The sequence below is a fragment of the Nyctibius grandis genome, chromosome Z (genome assembly GCF_013368605.1).
Source record: "Nyctibius grandis isolate bNycGra1 chromosome Z, bNycGra1.pri, whole genome shotgun sequence".
NCBI lineage: Eukaryota > Metazoa > Chordata > Aves > Nyctibiiformes > Nyctibiidae > Nyctibius > Nyctibius grandis.
Window position 1 is genome coordinate 68,480,239 of NC_090695.1, and position 13,736 is coordinate 68,493,974.

At 35.9% G+C, this 13,736-nt stretch overlaps 1 protein-coding gene across 1 annotated transcript in view; it reads left to right on the forward strand.

Moving 5' to 3' along the window:
- FANCC (FA complementation group C) overlaps window positions 1-13,736 on the forward strand; it is a 71,975-nt gene that overhangs the window by 44,513 nt on the left and 13,726 nt on the right. Inside the window, exons 6-9 of the mRNA XM_068423636.1 lie at window positions 625-789; window positions 3,751-3,907; window positions 9,886-9,938; window positions 12,865-12,964. Of these exons, the coding sequence (XP_068279737.1) occupies window positions 625-789; window positions 3,751-3,907; window positions 9,886-9,938; window positions 12,865-12,964 (475 nt within the window). The remainder of the gene's footprint in view (window positions 1-624; window positions 790-3,750; window positions 3,908-9,885; window positions 9,939-12,864; window positions 12,965-13,736) is intronic.

Here is a 13,736-nt window from a genome sequence, read left to right on the forward strand (position 1 = left end):
CTCTGTCTTTAATCATTCCAAGCATGTAGTTTTAGTGAGCAGGCCAAGTAAGTGGTTCATATATTAAGATCCAGAAGTGTTACATATTCCTTCAACTGTAAATGTGTGAGACAAAAATTTTTCAACTGAGCGCTTGAAGACAGCAGGATTCGTATTGTTTGGTTGACAGAAGTTGTCTCTGCTGAGAGGAGAGAGGTCAAGGAAACAACAGGAGGCTTCAAAAGCAGCTAGGTTGTCTCTTGTTAGGGTCTAGCAAACCTATATGAGAGCTGTGAATCTGTAGTCTTCCTTACCTGTGCTTCGCTGATCCTGGGAAAGACAAAGCATTCCCTGCTAGGAAGGCTGTGATTACTGAGCTGCAATTCAGGATTGGGTTGATATCCCTCATGTGGTTTGCCTTGAGCACTAAAATACCAACATTTTATCTGACTTCTCCTTAAGGTTCTTCAGACAATATATAATGACATGTCAGCATTCATTCCAATAAATACTTTTTTCTGCAGTTAGGTGTGCATCTCTTACATTTAACCTTCTGTAATTAATTTAATCTTCTTTTACCTTATCAGTTTAAAAATAAAAGTTTTGACTTTTCTGAAATATGAATTGTATTTATTTTTCCCTCAGAGTTTCAGCCAGTCGTGTGAATGCTGTGTCCCTTCTCTCTCTCCCTCTCGTTACTTTGCCTGATCTAACTCCATTGCTGGAAACTCTCCTTCTTTACCATGGAGGGGCATCAAAAGAAATTCTCAGTTCAGAGTTTCTGGAGGCTGTGAATGAGGCCTTTTTAAAGTAAGTACCGTGGTCCGTATGATTTTAATGCTTCTTTGTAAAGAATATTAATGTACTTAAATGTCTTTTCTCTGGGTTGATATGCTGAATGCACTGTACACCATCTGCATTCTAGTAAAATATTTCTCTTGCAGTTGAATAACTCAGGTTGTAGGCCAAAGCAGAATTTTAAATTGCTAATGTACAAATTGTGGCATAACAGCTTTAAATATTGACTGGATTTTCTCTAAAGTGGAGGTTAAAGTCTTCAACAGATTCTGGGAATTTTGTGAAAGATATGATCACTTTTCATATAAATGTTATTTACCTTTTGTATAAGTGTATCAACATTCCTAACTTGACAGTTTGAGAGCTGTCTTTATTTTTTTGTGCGCAAGACAGATCCTTCCATTTGAGTGGTTCCATATTTATCTTTTTTTTTTTTTTTTGTGAAATTGGTTCTCAAGTTTTTAATTCTCCTGTTTTTCAGCAGATTATTTTTAATGAGTCTAATAGGAACAATTTGTGAAATATAACTTTGCTTGTTTTGCTGCCACTAAAACCACTGTTTTGATAAAATCAGTGTATGGATGAAAACCAGCTGAGTGAAGCTGAACATCAGCAAGATTGGCTATGCCAGGGAAGGAAAGACATTAGGGAAGCAGAGCCTACTTTTAGTTGAGAGTTGCTTTATTCAAGTTGTAGCTGAGGGACTGTATTATAAACAATTTTTTTTTATACTAGAAAAGGTCCTTTGTGAACACTTTACCTCAGTTATCCATTTGTCTCCTTTTTAATCAAAGTTTAAATTGCTTCCTTTGTACCCAACATCATAATTTCTGAGATGTTACAATGAAGATTGTTATATTGCTCCATTGAGGGCTTGAGCAAAAATAAATAAATAATGGAAAAGCACAATTACTGGTTTGTACACGTTACTAGAAGCTGAGGAAAGCAAGTGAAAAGGAATGTGAAGGTCTGTAGTGTCCCAAAAAAGAGAGAGCTATCTTTCACTTGTCCATCTTTCGTGGCTTCAGACTGGACGTGTTCCACAAGCAGGAACACAGTTTGGAAAACTTTCAGAGCAAGTTCACAGGTTCAGCATGGATGGGCTATACTGACGTCAGTGAGCCAATGGGCAGTCCATCATGACATACTTTTGCCACTTCTTAATGTGAGTCTAGATCCTTTAGATGGTCATAAAAGGTTCTTCTGAGTGAAATGTGTCCCCTTGCTTAACTTCTGAGCTATTTCTTTATCACAGTGAGCAAAAATAATTCAGTTCATATGGCTCTTGACTAAGTGACTCTTGCAGGGCCCTTGACAAAAGTATATCATCTCCTTGAGAGCAGATGTAGGCTCACACGTGCTTTGCATGTTATATTCCTGGCTGTCACTGAAGCTTGTGTGATTTTAACATGTATGTGTTAGTATTTTAGGTTTTTTTCCCACTTTAGCCATTGAATTCTGTGTTCCCTAACTCTGTCATTGTGTTCTAAACACTTGTTTTCCTTCTGAACACGGGTGAAGCCCGCTCCAGGAAATAGAGTTACTAAATACTGTGACCTGCAGAGCTCCACAGAATTCAGCATTGTCTCAGTGGGACCGTCTGCAAGTTCAGTCACAGAAGGATAATGACTACAGTTTACTTCCTATGTGGTTTTTAAATCTCAGAGTTGGAACACCTCTATTTAAGCTTATTAGATTTCTTTTCCTGGCATAATATCTGCCATGCTACTACAAAAACAACAAAGAGGAGGATTGTGGCAAAATTAAGTAATCTCTTGTCATTCTTAATTTACTCTGATGTGCATATGTGCTTTAATAGTGATACTTAATTAAACAGCATCTTGAAATTGAGCGTTGCTTTACAATTTTGAAATTTTACATACTTTGATATATTTCTTCTCTACAGAAGTACAGTTTTAAATTAAGCCATTACATAGTTTTGAATGGAAAAAATACAGCTTTTCAATGGAAATCAGAATTCTGAAGGCTGATATTTAAATGAATGTATGGTAAAATACATATGTTGAAAATAGATCCTAAAATGGTGTTAAATCTTTCTTTCTGCTGATATTTTTCTTTTTTATCAGTAGCTTCAGTTTGCATGTACTCTCCAGCCTAATTTTAGGGTTTTTAATCTTAACTTGATTTAAGTCCAAGACACATATTTCTTGTTATTTTTGTGGGTTTTTTTGTTTTTAACCTTTTAATTTGCAACTATCATGATAGCTGCAAAAATACTCCAGGATGTTTTGTGCTGTGATACCTCTTCTTCTTGGGTGGTTACTTTAATATATTTTGATTTGTGCTGGTCCACACAAATTATGGCGTTGTCACAAAATAAACTGTGCCTTTTATTTCCTAGTGATACAACACTATACTTTAGCTGAGCTATAAGTGAAAGCTTTAGGTGAAGAGATAATTACCTTCTTAACCATTTATCTTTCAAAAGGCTCTGGTCAGTGTTGGTGGGCTGAAGACTTACCTGCCTTTACCTCGGTTTTTGGTTTTTTGTCTTATTTCTCTGCAAAGACAGGTAATGCTTTGATTTAGCCAGCAGTAAAATTATCCAGGACCTTCCTGCTTATCTGTCAGCTGCTGACACTTTCTGAGCAGACTGGTCTGCAGAAAGCAGTCTGGATTTGAAAGAGTGCAAGTGTGGGGCAGGACCTTTCTCTAGAGAGAAAGGGAACTCCAGACTCAAACCTTCCGTTTCCATTTGCTGGGATCCATCATAACCAAATTTTTAGGTTTTAAAGACATGCAGTAAGGTTTCATTTGCAGATGATGGTGATTCCCTGTTATTCTTTGCCTTTATTATCTGACATTGGACAGATAACTGTAAACAAGATTTTCTTTCTCTTGCTGCAGGTTGATGTTTGTGTCTCCTTCCCCTGCCCTGTGTGCTGTAAAAAAGTACATTTTTGTCTTCCTTCCAGTTTCTCAGGGAAAAGGGTATTTTTCTCTCTAAACCAGGAAGAAGATTTCCCTGAGTGAATCAGCTATCTTCAGCCTCTGGCTTCGTCACTTACCAAGCCTTGAAAAAGCTACATTACATCTTCTAGACCAGCTGGTTTCCATTCACTTGAATTCACTGGAAGAAGTGGCTTTTGTCATAAAAGATTCATTACTGGTATGTGCAACATGTAGTACATTTGATACTGCTCTTTCATGTTTCAGAAGTGACAGAGTTTTCAAATACGTCAGCAGCTTTGAGGGAAATGGCTGTCATGTGGCATATAACTTGCTAATGCAAAGGCAAATTTGAGTCTTGCAAGTGTCACTAAATTTTTAGTTCTTACAATGAATTGGTAGAGGAGAAAAAAGATTTCATCCAGTGATGAAGAGTGGATGAAGAGACAGGAATCTGACTGGTGGGGGTGCTGAGTACCTGCCTCTGTCTTAAAAAATCATAAACTGGCCAGGGAGGATTTTAATCTGTTTTTACTTCAATCTCTGTACCCTTGGGAGTTAAGCAGTTTAAATAATTGAAATTTCTTGTAGATTATTTTGTTATGAGCTGCTTAGTTACTTGGTTTTGTTTGCAAACCTGAACAAAATTCTTAATACAAAACATTTGCTAAACTGTAATTAAAGTTTGCTTTCAAATGCTGTGTTGCGTTTGCACCAAATGCAGTGCACCAAAAGTCTTTCCTATGAGAAAACATGACCCAATACCTTTTCAAAAATAATGAGCTAGTTTGCAACACTAAATGTAAATTTCATTGTTAATGACAGTGTGAAATAGCATGTGTGCTATGTACTAAATTATGTATTTCATAAAATGGGTAGAACTAAAAAATGGCATGTGGTATCTTATTTTCAGCCTATGAAACTGTTTACAGAGTATGTATTTTAGATAGGAAAAGAATGATACTTTTAAATATTCTTCCTTTTCAATTGAACCTGCAAATTTCTATTTTAGGCATCCATTATAATACTTGCAAATCTCATAGTGCTTGGCATCAACAGCACTTCATATGTCATCTGTGGATCTAGGTATTCCAGAAGACAAGGCTATATACAAGGCCCGTGCCTAGTTTTTCTGTATCAGATACACTGTGAGTTGAATACAGTATATGTTGAATACCACATGTGGCTGAGGAAAAAATAAAAATATCTAGGTTATAGATATGAAGAAGTAAAATATTTGTTTTAATTATTGGTTTATTGTTGTTTATTAACAATGTTCACGTTTACATGGTCTTCACATCCCGATCCCTGAAAGGAATGGAACATTACTGTGCTTGCACACTTAGGTTGTCCTTACTTGCCTTTGCTCCAGAGAGTTTGAGTTTGTGTTTTCAAAATGAGATATCCACAGAGTGGAAAGCAGTGCAACACTCTGAATGCTGGTTTAGGGAGGACATCCTGTGGACAAGGAGTGGAATGAATGAACGCATAAAGAAGAGAGCAGTTGGAAGATGGATATTGCTGGTTGATAGGCATTGATAAGAGAGAGGGTGCATAAGTGGGAGATGGAATACCAATTAAAAACAAGATTAGAAGCTTCAGAGAGGCAATATATAAGGAAAATATTTGATTCAGAATTTGTGTTCTAAAATACTTCATGGTATTTTGTACAACTTGTACATGGTACTATAAAGATGCTTGTGTTGCATTAGATCAGTCAGCACTTTGAATGCAACAGTATGATTAATTTAGCCCGCCTGAAAGACATTTGAATATTTATTTAGGAATATGGGTATGCATTTTTTGGCAGTTGGATTATGGTGTTTGTAGGATGTGACCTCTGTTTACCTTATGGTTATGGTAATAAAAGTGGAATCATGAGACAAAACTTGATTTATACATTTTTTCTATTTGGAAGAAAACCTCTAGAGTGCAAATAGGCAGAAATATGTTACTGATTTGATTATAGTATATGATAAGGAAATTTCAATAAGCTCTTCCATAATTGAATTATCAGAGTCATTTATTTAAACAAAATATCTTGATACAGCAGCCAAATGGTACATAACCCTCATAGAGATCTATGATACCCAGATAGTTGTAAATCACCGTACTTCTATTATGAAAGAAACTTGATATGCAATACTCTTATATTTTAATTCCAAGAGTAATTGTATTGTGATGGTCCACTAACTTGTGTTTTATATGGTATGCTATTAGGTTTATGGTTTTGGGGCTAAACTGGAATTAGTATTGGAAATTCTGTACTTATTCAGAAGTAATTAAATTAAATGATCTTCAGAATTTGGTGGGTGAGTGGATGTCTTCCTTTCTGAAGTAACTTTAAGGTTGGTATGTGTACGTTAACAACTAAAATTTAAATAAATACACATATTAGAATTTTATGCTTTACCAGAAATACATAGATATGTATATAAACAGATTTTTAAAGCATGTAAAAAGAGATACGAATAAATCAGTGTCAATTATAGTTTGTGTTCTATTCTTAGATAGCTTTCCAAAGTAGTTTTATTTCTTTCAACATTATGTTGCAAGAAAAGTGAAATAGGTTTGAGAGGGCTTAAAATTTGTTGGCTCCTCCTTTATAAACCACCTCTTATTGCTGAGTTTTATTTTTCCACCTTGTTAGCTTTCCCAGGTCCAGCCCAGAATTGAAATTACGTTGTGCTCTGCAGTTGAAGCTATAGCTGTGGGGTCTCCCTTGCTGTTATTTTCACTTCAGCATTACAGAGCAAATACAGTTTTAGTGGGTGATACGGCAACTCTTGTATTGCCTGACAGGATACCAAGCTGGAGACTGCTCTGGTTCCCATGCTCTTGCGTTGTCCTCTTGCTGTGCCTTATCCCCAAGTTTTGAGTCTAGCTGGATCCACACTCAGCTTTCGCTGGGAGCTGTGCCAATGAAATAGGCATTAACAAGGGAGAAAGGAGGAAGGACAGAGAGAGAAAATGAGGCACTTTTTTTTTTGTGGTGATACGTTCCAGCAAAGTTACAGCTAGTTCCCTAAGTATTGCCTGTCTACAAAACCTGTGTTGTTAGGATAAAATTTTTGAAATAGTGCACACTAATTTATTCATAATGTTGATAAATTCAGGAGCTTTTTAAACCTCTGTAAAAAGATGTTTGTGGTTTCAAAAGAAGTGTATGCTTCAAAGTAAAAATCCATTCGGCACTTGATAGAAGAAAAAAATTAAGTTACATTTCTAATTTTTAATTGATAAATATAAAATTAAGGAATACAGGTAAATACACAATATAAATACAGGCGACATTTGAAATATAGCAGTGTAGTAGTTTCTTAAAGCTAGATGTGTTTAACTGTAGGAGTGTTGTGTCCAATTAATTGCATGTGAGTCTGGAAGTCAAGAGAACTGGTATTTGCAGTGTTACCACCTCAAACCCGTTGCTGTGTGATCTTGGGCACAATTTGTTTCCCTATGTTTACACTTACTTGCAGTTGTTACAGAGCATTCTATGATGTGAATAAAATGCATTAGATGATTATTGGGCTGTTCCTCTTCATGCCATTTACTTGCATCCTGTAGATACAAATGTATTTTTTAAGTCTTTATTCAGTTCTGGCTTTTTATTATAAAACAGTCATTTAGGAACTAGATGATCTTTAAGGTCCCTTCCAACTGAAACCATTCTATGATTCTTCTTTCTGATCATACAGGTACAAAAGTAGTGTAGTTCTATAGAACTTGTGTATGTAATACTTTATGTTAGAGTACATTTTTCCTATTTTACTTCTTTCAAAAATTTGTGTGTGGGGTTTTTTTCTGAAAAGGCACACATTCTTAAAATATGTAATCGTGATATCACACATGCAGCTCCAATTCCCTGTATTTGGATCTTTTTGGTTTACTGTGTGTTGTGCCGTATGTATTGCGCATGTTTTAAAGGTGATGGAACAAGCTCCTGGTAGACAGCATGTTTGGATTTCTGAGCTTTCTGTGAAAAATATTGCATCATCACAGACAAGATTATTAAAATATAAAATGCATTTTTAATTTGAAAAATATAAGGAGATAATATCAACAACATGAAAGCCCTGTGAGAATCCCTCCTGAAATTGGTAACCCCTCCCAAACTCTAGAATTGCTGCTGGTTGCAGCAGAGTTGTGCTGCCTGCTCTAGTCCTGCTACAGGACAGGCACATCTCCAAATTGCCTTGGGGACTTTTGAGCTGTGATAGCATTCTTTCTTTGAGTGCATGCAGATGAATTCCATGTAGTCCATTGATCGAAAACTTGTGGAATTAGATAACAGTGGTGTGGTTTGAGGATTTTTTTTGTTTTGCCTTTCAAAGAACAGTGATGAAATTCATATCGATTTCAGTAGTGTAGATTAAATACTAGGCGCTATTAACTGTGGTTTCTTGTAGTGAGTACTGTAGATTGCTGCTGTCTGGAAGGAGAGGGTGGAGAGTTCTTCATTGTTGCATACAGCACATTTGTTTTGGTCTTGTTCAAAAAAACTGTGATTTGATCTTGATGTGCACGGCAATGTGGTGATGGACCCTTTCTAGCTTATACGCAACCTGTCTTAAGCAACAGTGGGTTGGTACATCATGGTAGAAGTATGTGTGCAAAGGTAGGTAGAGTATCTGAAAAGACAGTGGAGAAATGGCTGAATTCAACATTTAGCCCCAAGGACTGAAAAACGTACTTCTCACTTTCTGCTGTTTTCACAGAAATGCGGAATGGTTGGGGTTGGAAGGCACCTCTGGAGATCATCTAGTCCCAAGTTTTCCTTTTGAAAAAAAAAGAGATGAGCCTGTCTCTTTTTTGTCTCATACAGACAGTTTTTTCCTCCCTCTAGCAGTGAAAGTTTGGAGACCAGCCTTGCAACAAGCTGCGTGCTGTTCTTTGTGCGTCCACACAACCGGCTGTAAATACTCTGGAGCACTAGATGGCACGCGTTCAACAGGACAGCTTAGCTACAGCTCTGAGACAAAGGAAAGAGCGTGCTAAAACATGAACATGAGGTGCCACCTAGTATTTCCAGTATGGCAAAGACAGCTGTGAGAAACGAGGAGCTTTTCTAGACAGTTTGTATGAAGGGTTGTCTCTGTCTTTTCTGCGGTTATCATATAGGGATCACATAAAGTCCTCATTCTGCCTGTGTGCAATTAAAAAGAGAATAATTCTATTACACTGGGTACATTTTAGCTTGACACAAATGCATAGAAGTTTTCTTTGGAATAGAGCATCAGGCACTTAAAGCTGTTACAATAAATGCCATTTATAAGCACTATTCCTTCCACGCATCTTGAAGTTCGTAGAATGCATTTTATTAAACATGCATTTTTCTAGACTGTTCAAGAACTATATTTTCATCAAATCTTCAGGTGCTAACTTCAGAAACACGAAGTGTGAGTTTGCTTTTTAACTTAGGCAAATATACTTTGGGAAATGTGTAAGTACTTATTTATTCTTGTTGCTCTATAAAAGCTTAATCTTAGAATTTAAGAACATGGGATTAGAAAGTAGTGTGTTTACTAGTGTGCGTTTAATATAACAACTTTCTTAAAACAGTATTTTGTGTGGTAGCATGATAAAAAGTTTCACTAGTTTAAAAAAAACACATTTTGATGCACTGAGGTATTTAGCGTGTACTAGCAACTCTGAAATTCACAGAAGAAGATAAGACTGTGGAAAAGATGCCTTGGACCAAAATGTGTGCAGTAGTATTAAAGACAAAGGCGATTAAATAAATTTAATTTCTGGAATTTAATTTTTAAGATGTAGCAAGAATCTCAAAGCACATCCAAAAGGGATTGTCTGTGAAGAGGAAAGAAAAGCTTTTTGTAAATCTGCTCCCTGTCTCTTGTAAATCTGCTCCCTGCATGCAACAAGACATTCTTTCTGTCTACCACCTAAAGATGTATTTTTAGTGATCATTGTCATAAACAGATTGGAATCCCAGGTTTTTGCACTTACCACCTGTTTAGCCTGCTTGGTGTCACTGTGGGTCTCCTCCCATGACTTTGACATAGTTATTTTGAAGAACCTCATCCTGAGAAAACCTGGAGGTTTAGTAGGAGTTGATCTGAGATTTACAGTTTAATAATTGCAGTGTAATATCATCCATGAGTTAAGCTGTAAATTATACAGTGGCAGTTGTTTGAGTTGTTTCTCATTAATGACTAATTTTCTTTCATTTATCAACAGCCACAAGCAGCAAGCCATCCTGCCATTTTCAGAATTGTTAATGAAATATTCAAGTAAGTTTTGAAATTATAGTGGGAAGTGTATCAAAAGGTCAGTTTATACATTGAGGTTTGCTTCATGAGAAGAAGGAGTATAATAAACTGGAATGTATTATAATTTCAGGATGTCTTGTTCTTTAGATGTATGCCTTAGTGTCCCCTTTTGTGTAATGTACTGCAAATAATGAAAAATGTTAAAAATCTTGTGAACTTTACATAAAAGTTACATTATCAATAATCATTGATACAGTTGACTACATTGTGGTTTAGATTTTAAAATATATAATTTATAAATTATAGATGCTGAAATGGCTTGGCCCGTGCCAGCATGAAGATGGAATTCAGCTAAACCATTTGCACTTACCAGTGCCGCCTCTTTTACATTATGTTAATAGTCTTCAGGATTGAAATCAGATATGCTCTTAATGGCATTAAACTATTGATCTGCCTGTTAATAATGAGTTTGGTTTTGAATGCATTAAGATTATTTTGAAGCAGTAGATATTGTGTACCACATGGGGGCTTCCAGTCCTTTGTACTCAGTTTTCAATGGCTTTTCACTTCACTTGACTTACTATTTTATCATTCTTTTTAAGTAGATCTACTGCCAGGGTTATCAGTATTACAGTTTCAATACAACAATAATAATGTATTTAGTGACTGACATTCTTTGTGCATCAAATGTTTTCCTTTTTAAGAAAAAAGGGCTTCCAGGTGCACGTGTTTGGGGGCATTTGTGTGTCTGTGTGCATGTTTAGGTTTGTGCAGGCACTAACAGAAGAGCCTTTGCTGTAGACACTGTAGGCTGCTGTATCATGAGAGTGGAACCACTCGGCAGCTATGGCTGTGGCAGTCCTTTCTGTTGCTGTGATCCAGCGTCTGAGCACAGCTACCATTTTATGAATAGTCAGAAAGAGACCAGTCACTTCCCCAAAGCAAAATGCACTTGAAAATTGATGTGACTTCAGCAGACCTGTACTTATGTCTTAGGCTGGAGGCTTTATATTGTGATGTTATAGGGAGACAAAATTCATTCAAGCTTCTTGGCTTATTTAGAGTCATGGTATATAAAATATTTTCTAAAAATAACATGAGACTACACAACTGTTTTGTACCTTTTCCATTTGGTAGACAGTAGAAATGGATGAGACGCTGTTTCTCAGATAATGCAGGACTTTGTCCAGCAGGGTATTTCCTGGTAAGACTTAGGACTTGTATTAATGTTCCAAATAGTCTTAGAAATTCATAATGTTTTCCTGTTGCTCAGCATATGTTTCTGCTCCCTTGTTTGCTTTCCAGTGTTTCTATTTAGTATGCTTGTTCCTCTACATTGTTGTTATTAAACCCTTAATATATTTTAATAATACTGTATTTCAGGTCCTCTTGGTATTGAGTAAAGCTGTGTATGTTAGCTGCCTTTTGCAGACCACTTGGTTTCTGCAGCTTTGTGTTAATTTTTGGTGTATTTCTCTGACATCCTTCCAGCTATTATCTAATGATGTGCAGACGTTAAGATACTGTTCCAGATTTACTCACGTGTGAGATCTTAGGGAACTGCTGATAAAGAACTTGTACTTCATTCCTTGGAAACTGTGTTATGTTTCTACACCTGGTAGAAAACCCCTTTTAATTTGGGGGTTAATATTCTGTTAGAAGCACAGATCTAAGCATTGTGTCTCTTTCAGGAATAACTTTTCCTGCTATTTGCATGCTTTTTATTGAGGTTGATTGTGCTAAATTTTTTTATCGCAGGGATATTAACATGTGGTTTTATTTCCCAAGTAGAAGCTTATTTTGTTTCTATCTGTGGCTATACAGAAGTCCATACACCTAGACTCTCTTGAGTTTCTGTGTACTATTTCTTGTGTTTATATTAGTGATTATATTTGCCTGTAGTTTTATAAAATATCTCTGTTACAGTAATGTGTTAGCTGTTATTATCTTTTAGATCATTATGAAAAGAATGAAACAATTCTTTAATAAAAACCTTATAGTTCAGTGCCAGCTCACTTTGAATATTTTTTCTCCTTACTATTACATGTCTTTCAAATAAGAGAATGAAAATTACACCTTGATGTCCGTGTGTTTTTCTGTTCCATTTGCTCAAGGTTACATTAGGCCATATGGAAGGCCAGTTAAAGCGTTCACCTTGCTGAACATCCAGAGTGGATTTTATGATTTCACCATTGAAAGTGCATTGGAATGCATTGGTCTCTATTTAAATCTGTAGCAGTTACTGTTCTAAAATATGCCTTTGGTATACACTCATTCCTGTTGATGCTTCTGATTCATTCCTTAATGATCACTGAGGAATCACAGCAACTGAACAGCAGCTGTATTATTTAAGTTCAGTCTCCTTGTGTAGTTTTTTAAATATGTAACTTTTAAATTTTATCAACAACTTTTATTTGTTTGTTTCCCTGGCTCCAGTAGGAGTGTTATATTTAACAGTTTTAAGTCAAGATTTTTTTTTTTGCTCCAGGTACCATATCCCAGAAGATTGTACTAGATTGTACTTTCTCTCTAATTTGAGATGGCCTATGGGATGCAGTCCCACAAAGCACTGAATTATGCTGAACTATAGGCATGGGAATAGTTGCCAAATTTGCCTAATAAAGTTGTGGTAGTCTCTTTTTTAATTTTACACTTTTTTCCTCTATTGGTATCGTAAATTATGTGTGTCTGCATGTATATTGTATATACTTACTAAATCTAGTTTATTTGTAGGAACTGCAGATTTTTTTTACAGTAAAAGTAAAATTTAAAAAGCCTGCAAAGTTAGTATTTCTATCGGTTTCCACACTGGCATAATGAGCTCAGACACAGCTTGAACCTACAGCATACAAAGAGTGTACCTTTTTTTTCTTCAGTTCAGTTAACAATGGTGTGATGGGCAGACTGTTTATCTGATCTGTCATGATCTTAACTTTTCAATGCTTAGGAATGCACTGTTGGAAACTGATGGAACTCCAGAAGTTATGACTGTCATACAGGTGTTTACACAGCTCTTCCTTCAGGCTCATCAGAATGAAAACAAGCAGGTTAGTCAAGATCTATTTCTTAATGTTTCTTTTCCGTGAGAAGATATGAAAATTCACAAGAAAAGAACAATTCTACTGTTAAGAATGGTGACTGAATATAATTAGCTGAATAATAACATCTCTCTACAGCTGTATATACATGCCAAAGTTCAGTTCAAACATTTTCACCTGTGAATAAAATTATAGTGTGAAACCAATACGTAAGAGCAATTTACCTGACTTTACCCTGGAAAAATCCTGCAACCTAAACTGTGTTTTTCACAAGGGCAGTTCCCTTGGTGCTGAAGTTTCTGTCTATAGTGAACATGATCATGATCATCCATCCTTGATAGAAAGGATGAAAAACTTTAGTTATGTTTTTCTTTTGCAGTAGCAGCGTTTCTATAATAAATGAAACAGAGAAAATAACCCCATCCCTATTTCCCCATATAATTGTAAATAGGACACTGAATAGTCAGGTTTGTCAGTTCAAAAGGTAAAAGACACAGAATATATACTGGTTTCAGTTTCTGGTCTTCAACAGTGGCCTCTCAGAAATTTTTCCTCAGTCTAAAACTTCAAATTTCCCAGCTTAATGTCTCTTCTGCTCAGTTTTTTGTACAGGTCTTACTGAACTGAATTAAGTAGAATTACTCTTGTATGTATTAATTTAAACAAGAGCAGGATCATTTTCTCATTTTTAAATTCCAAAATGGAGATATGAAAAAGTCTTGTTCTGTTTATAGGTTGCAAACCTTTTCTCAGGTTCCCAAATCACACTGGCATTTCACAC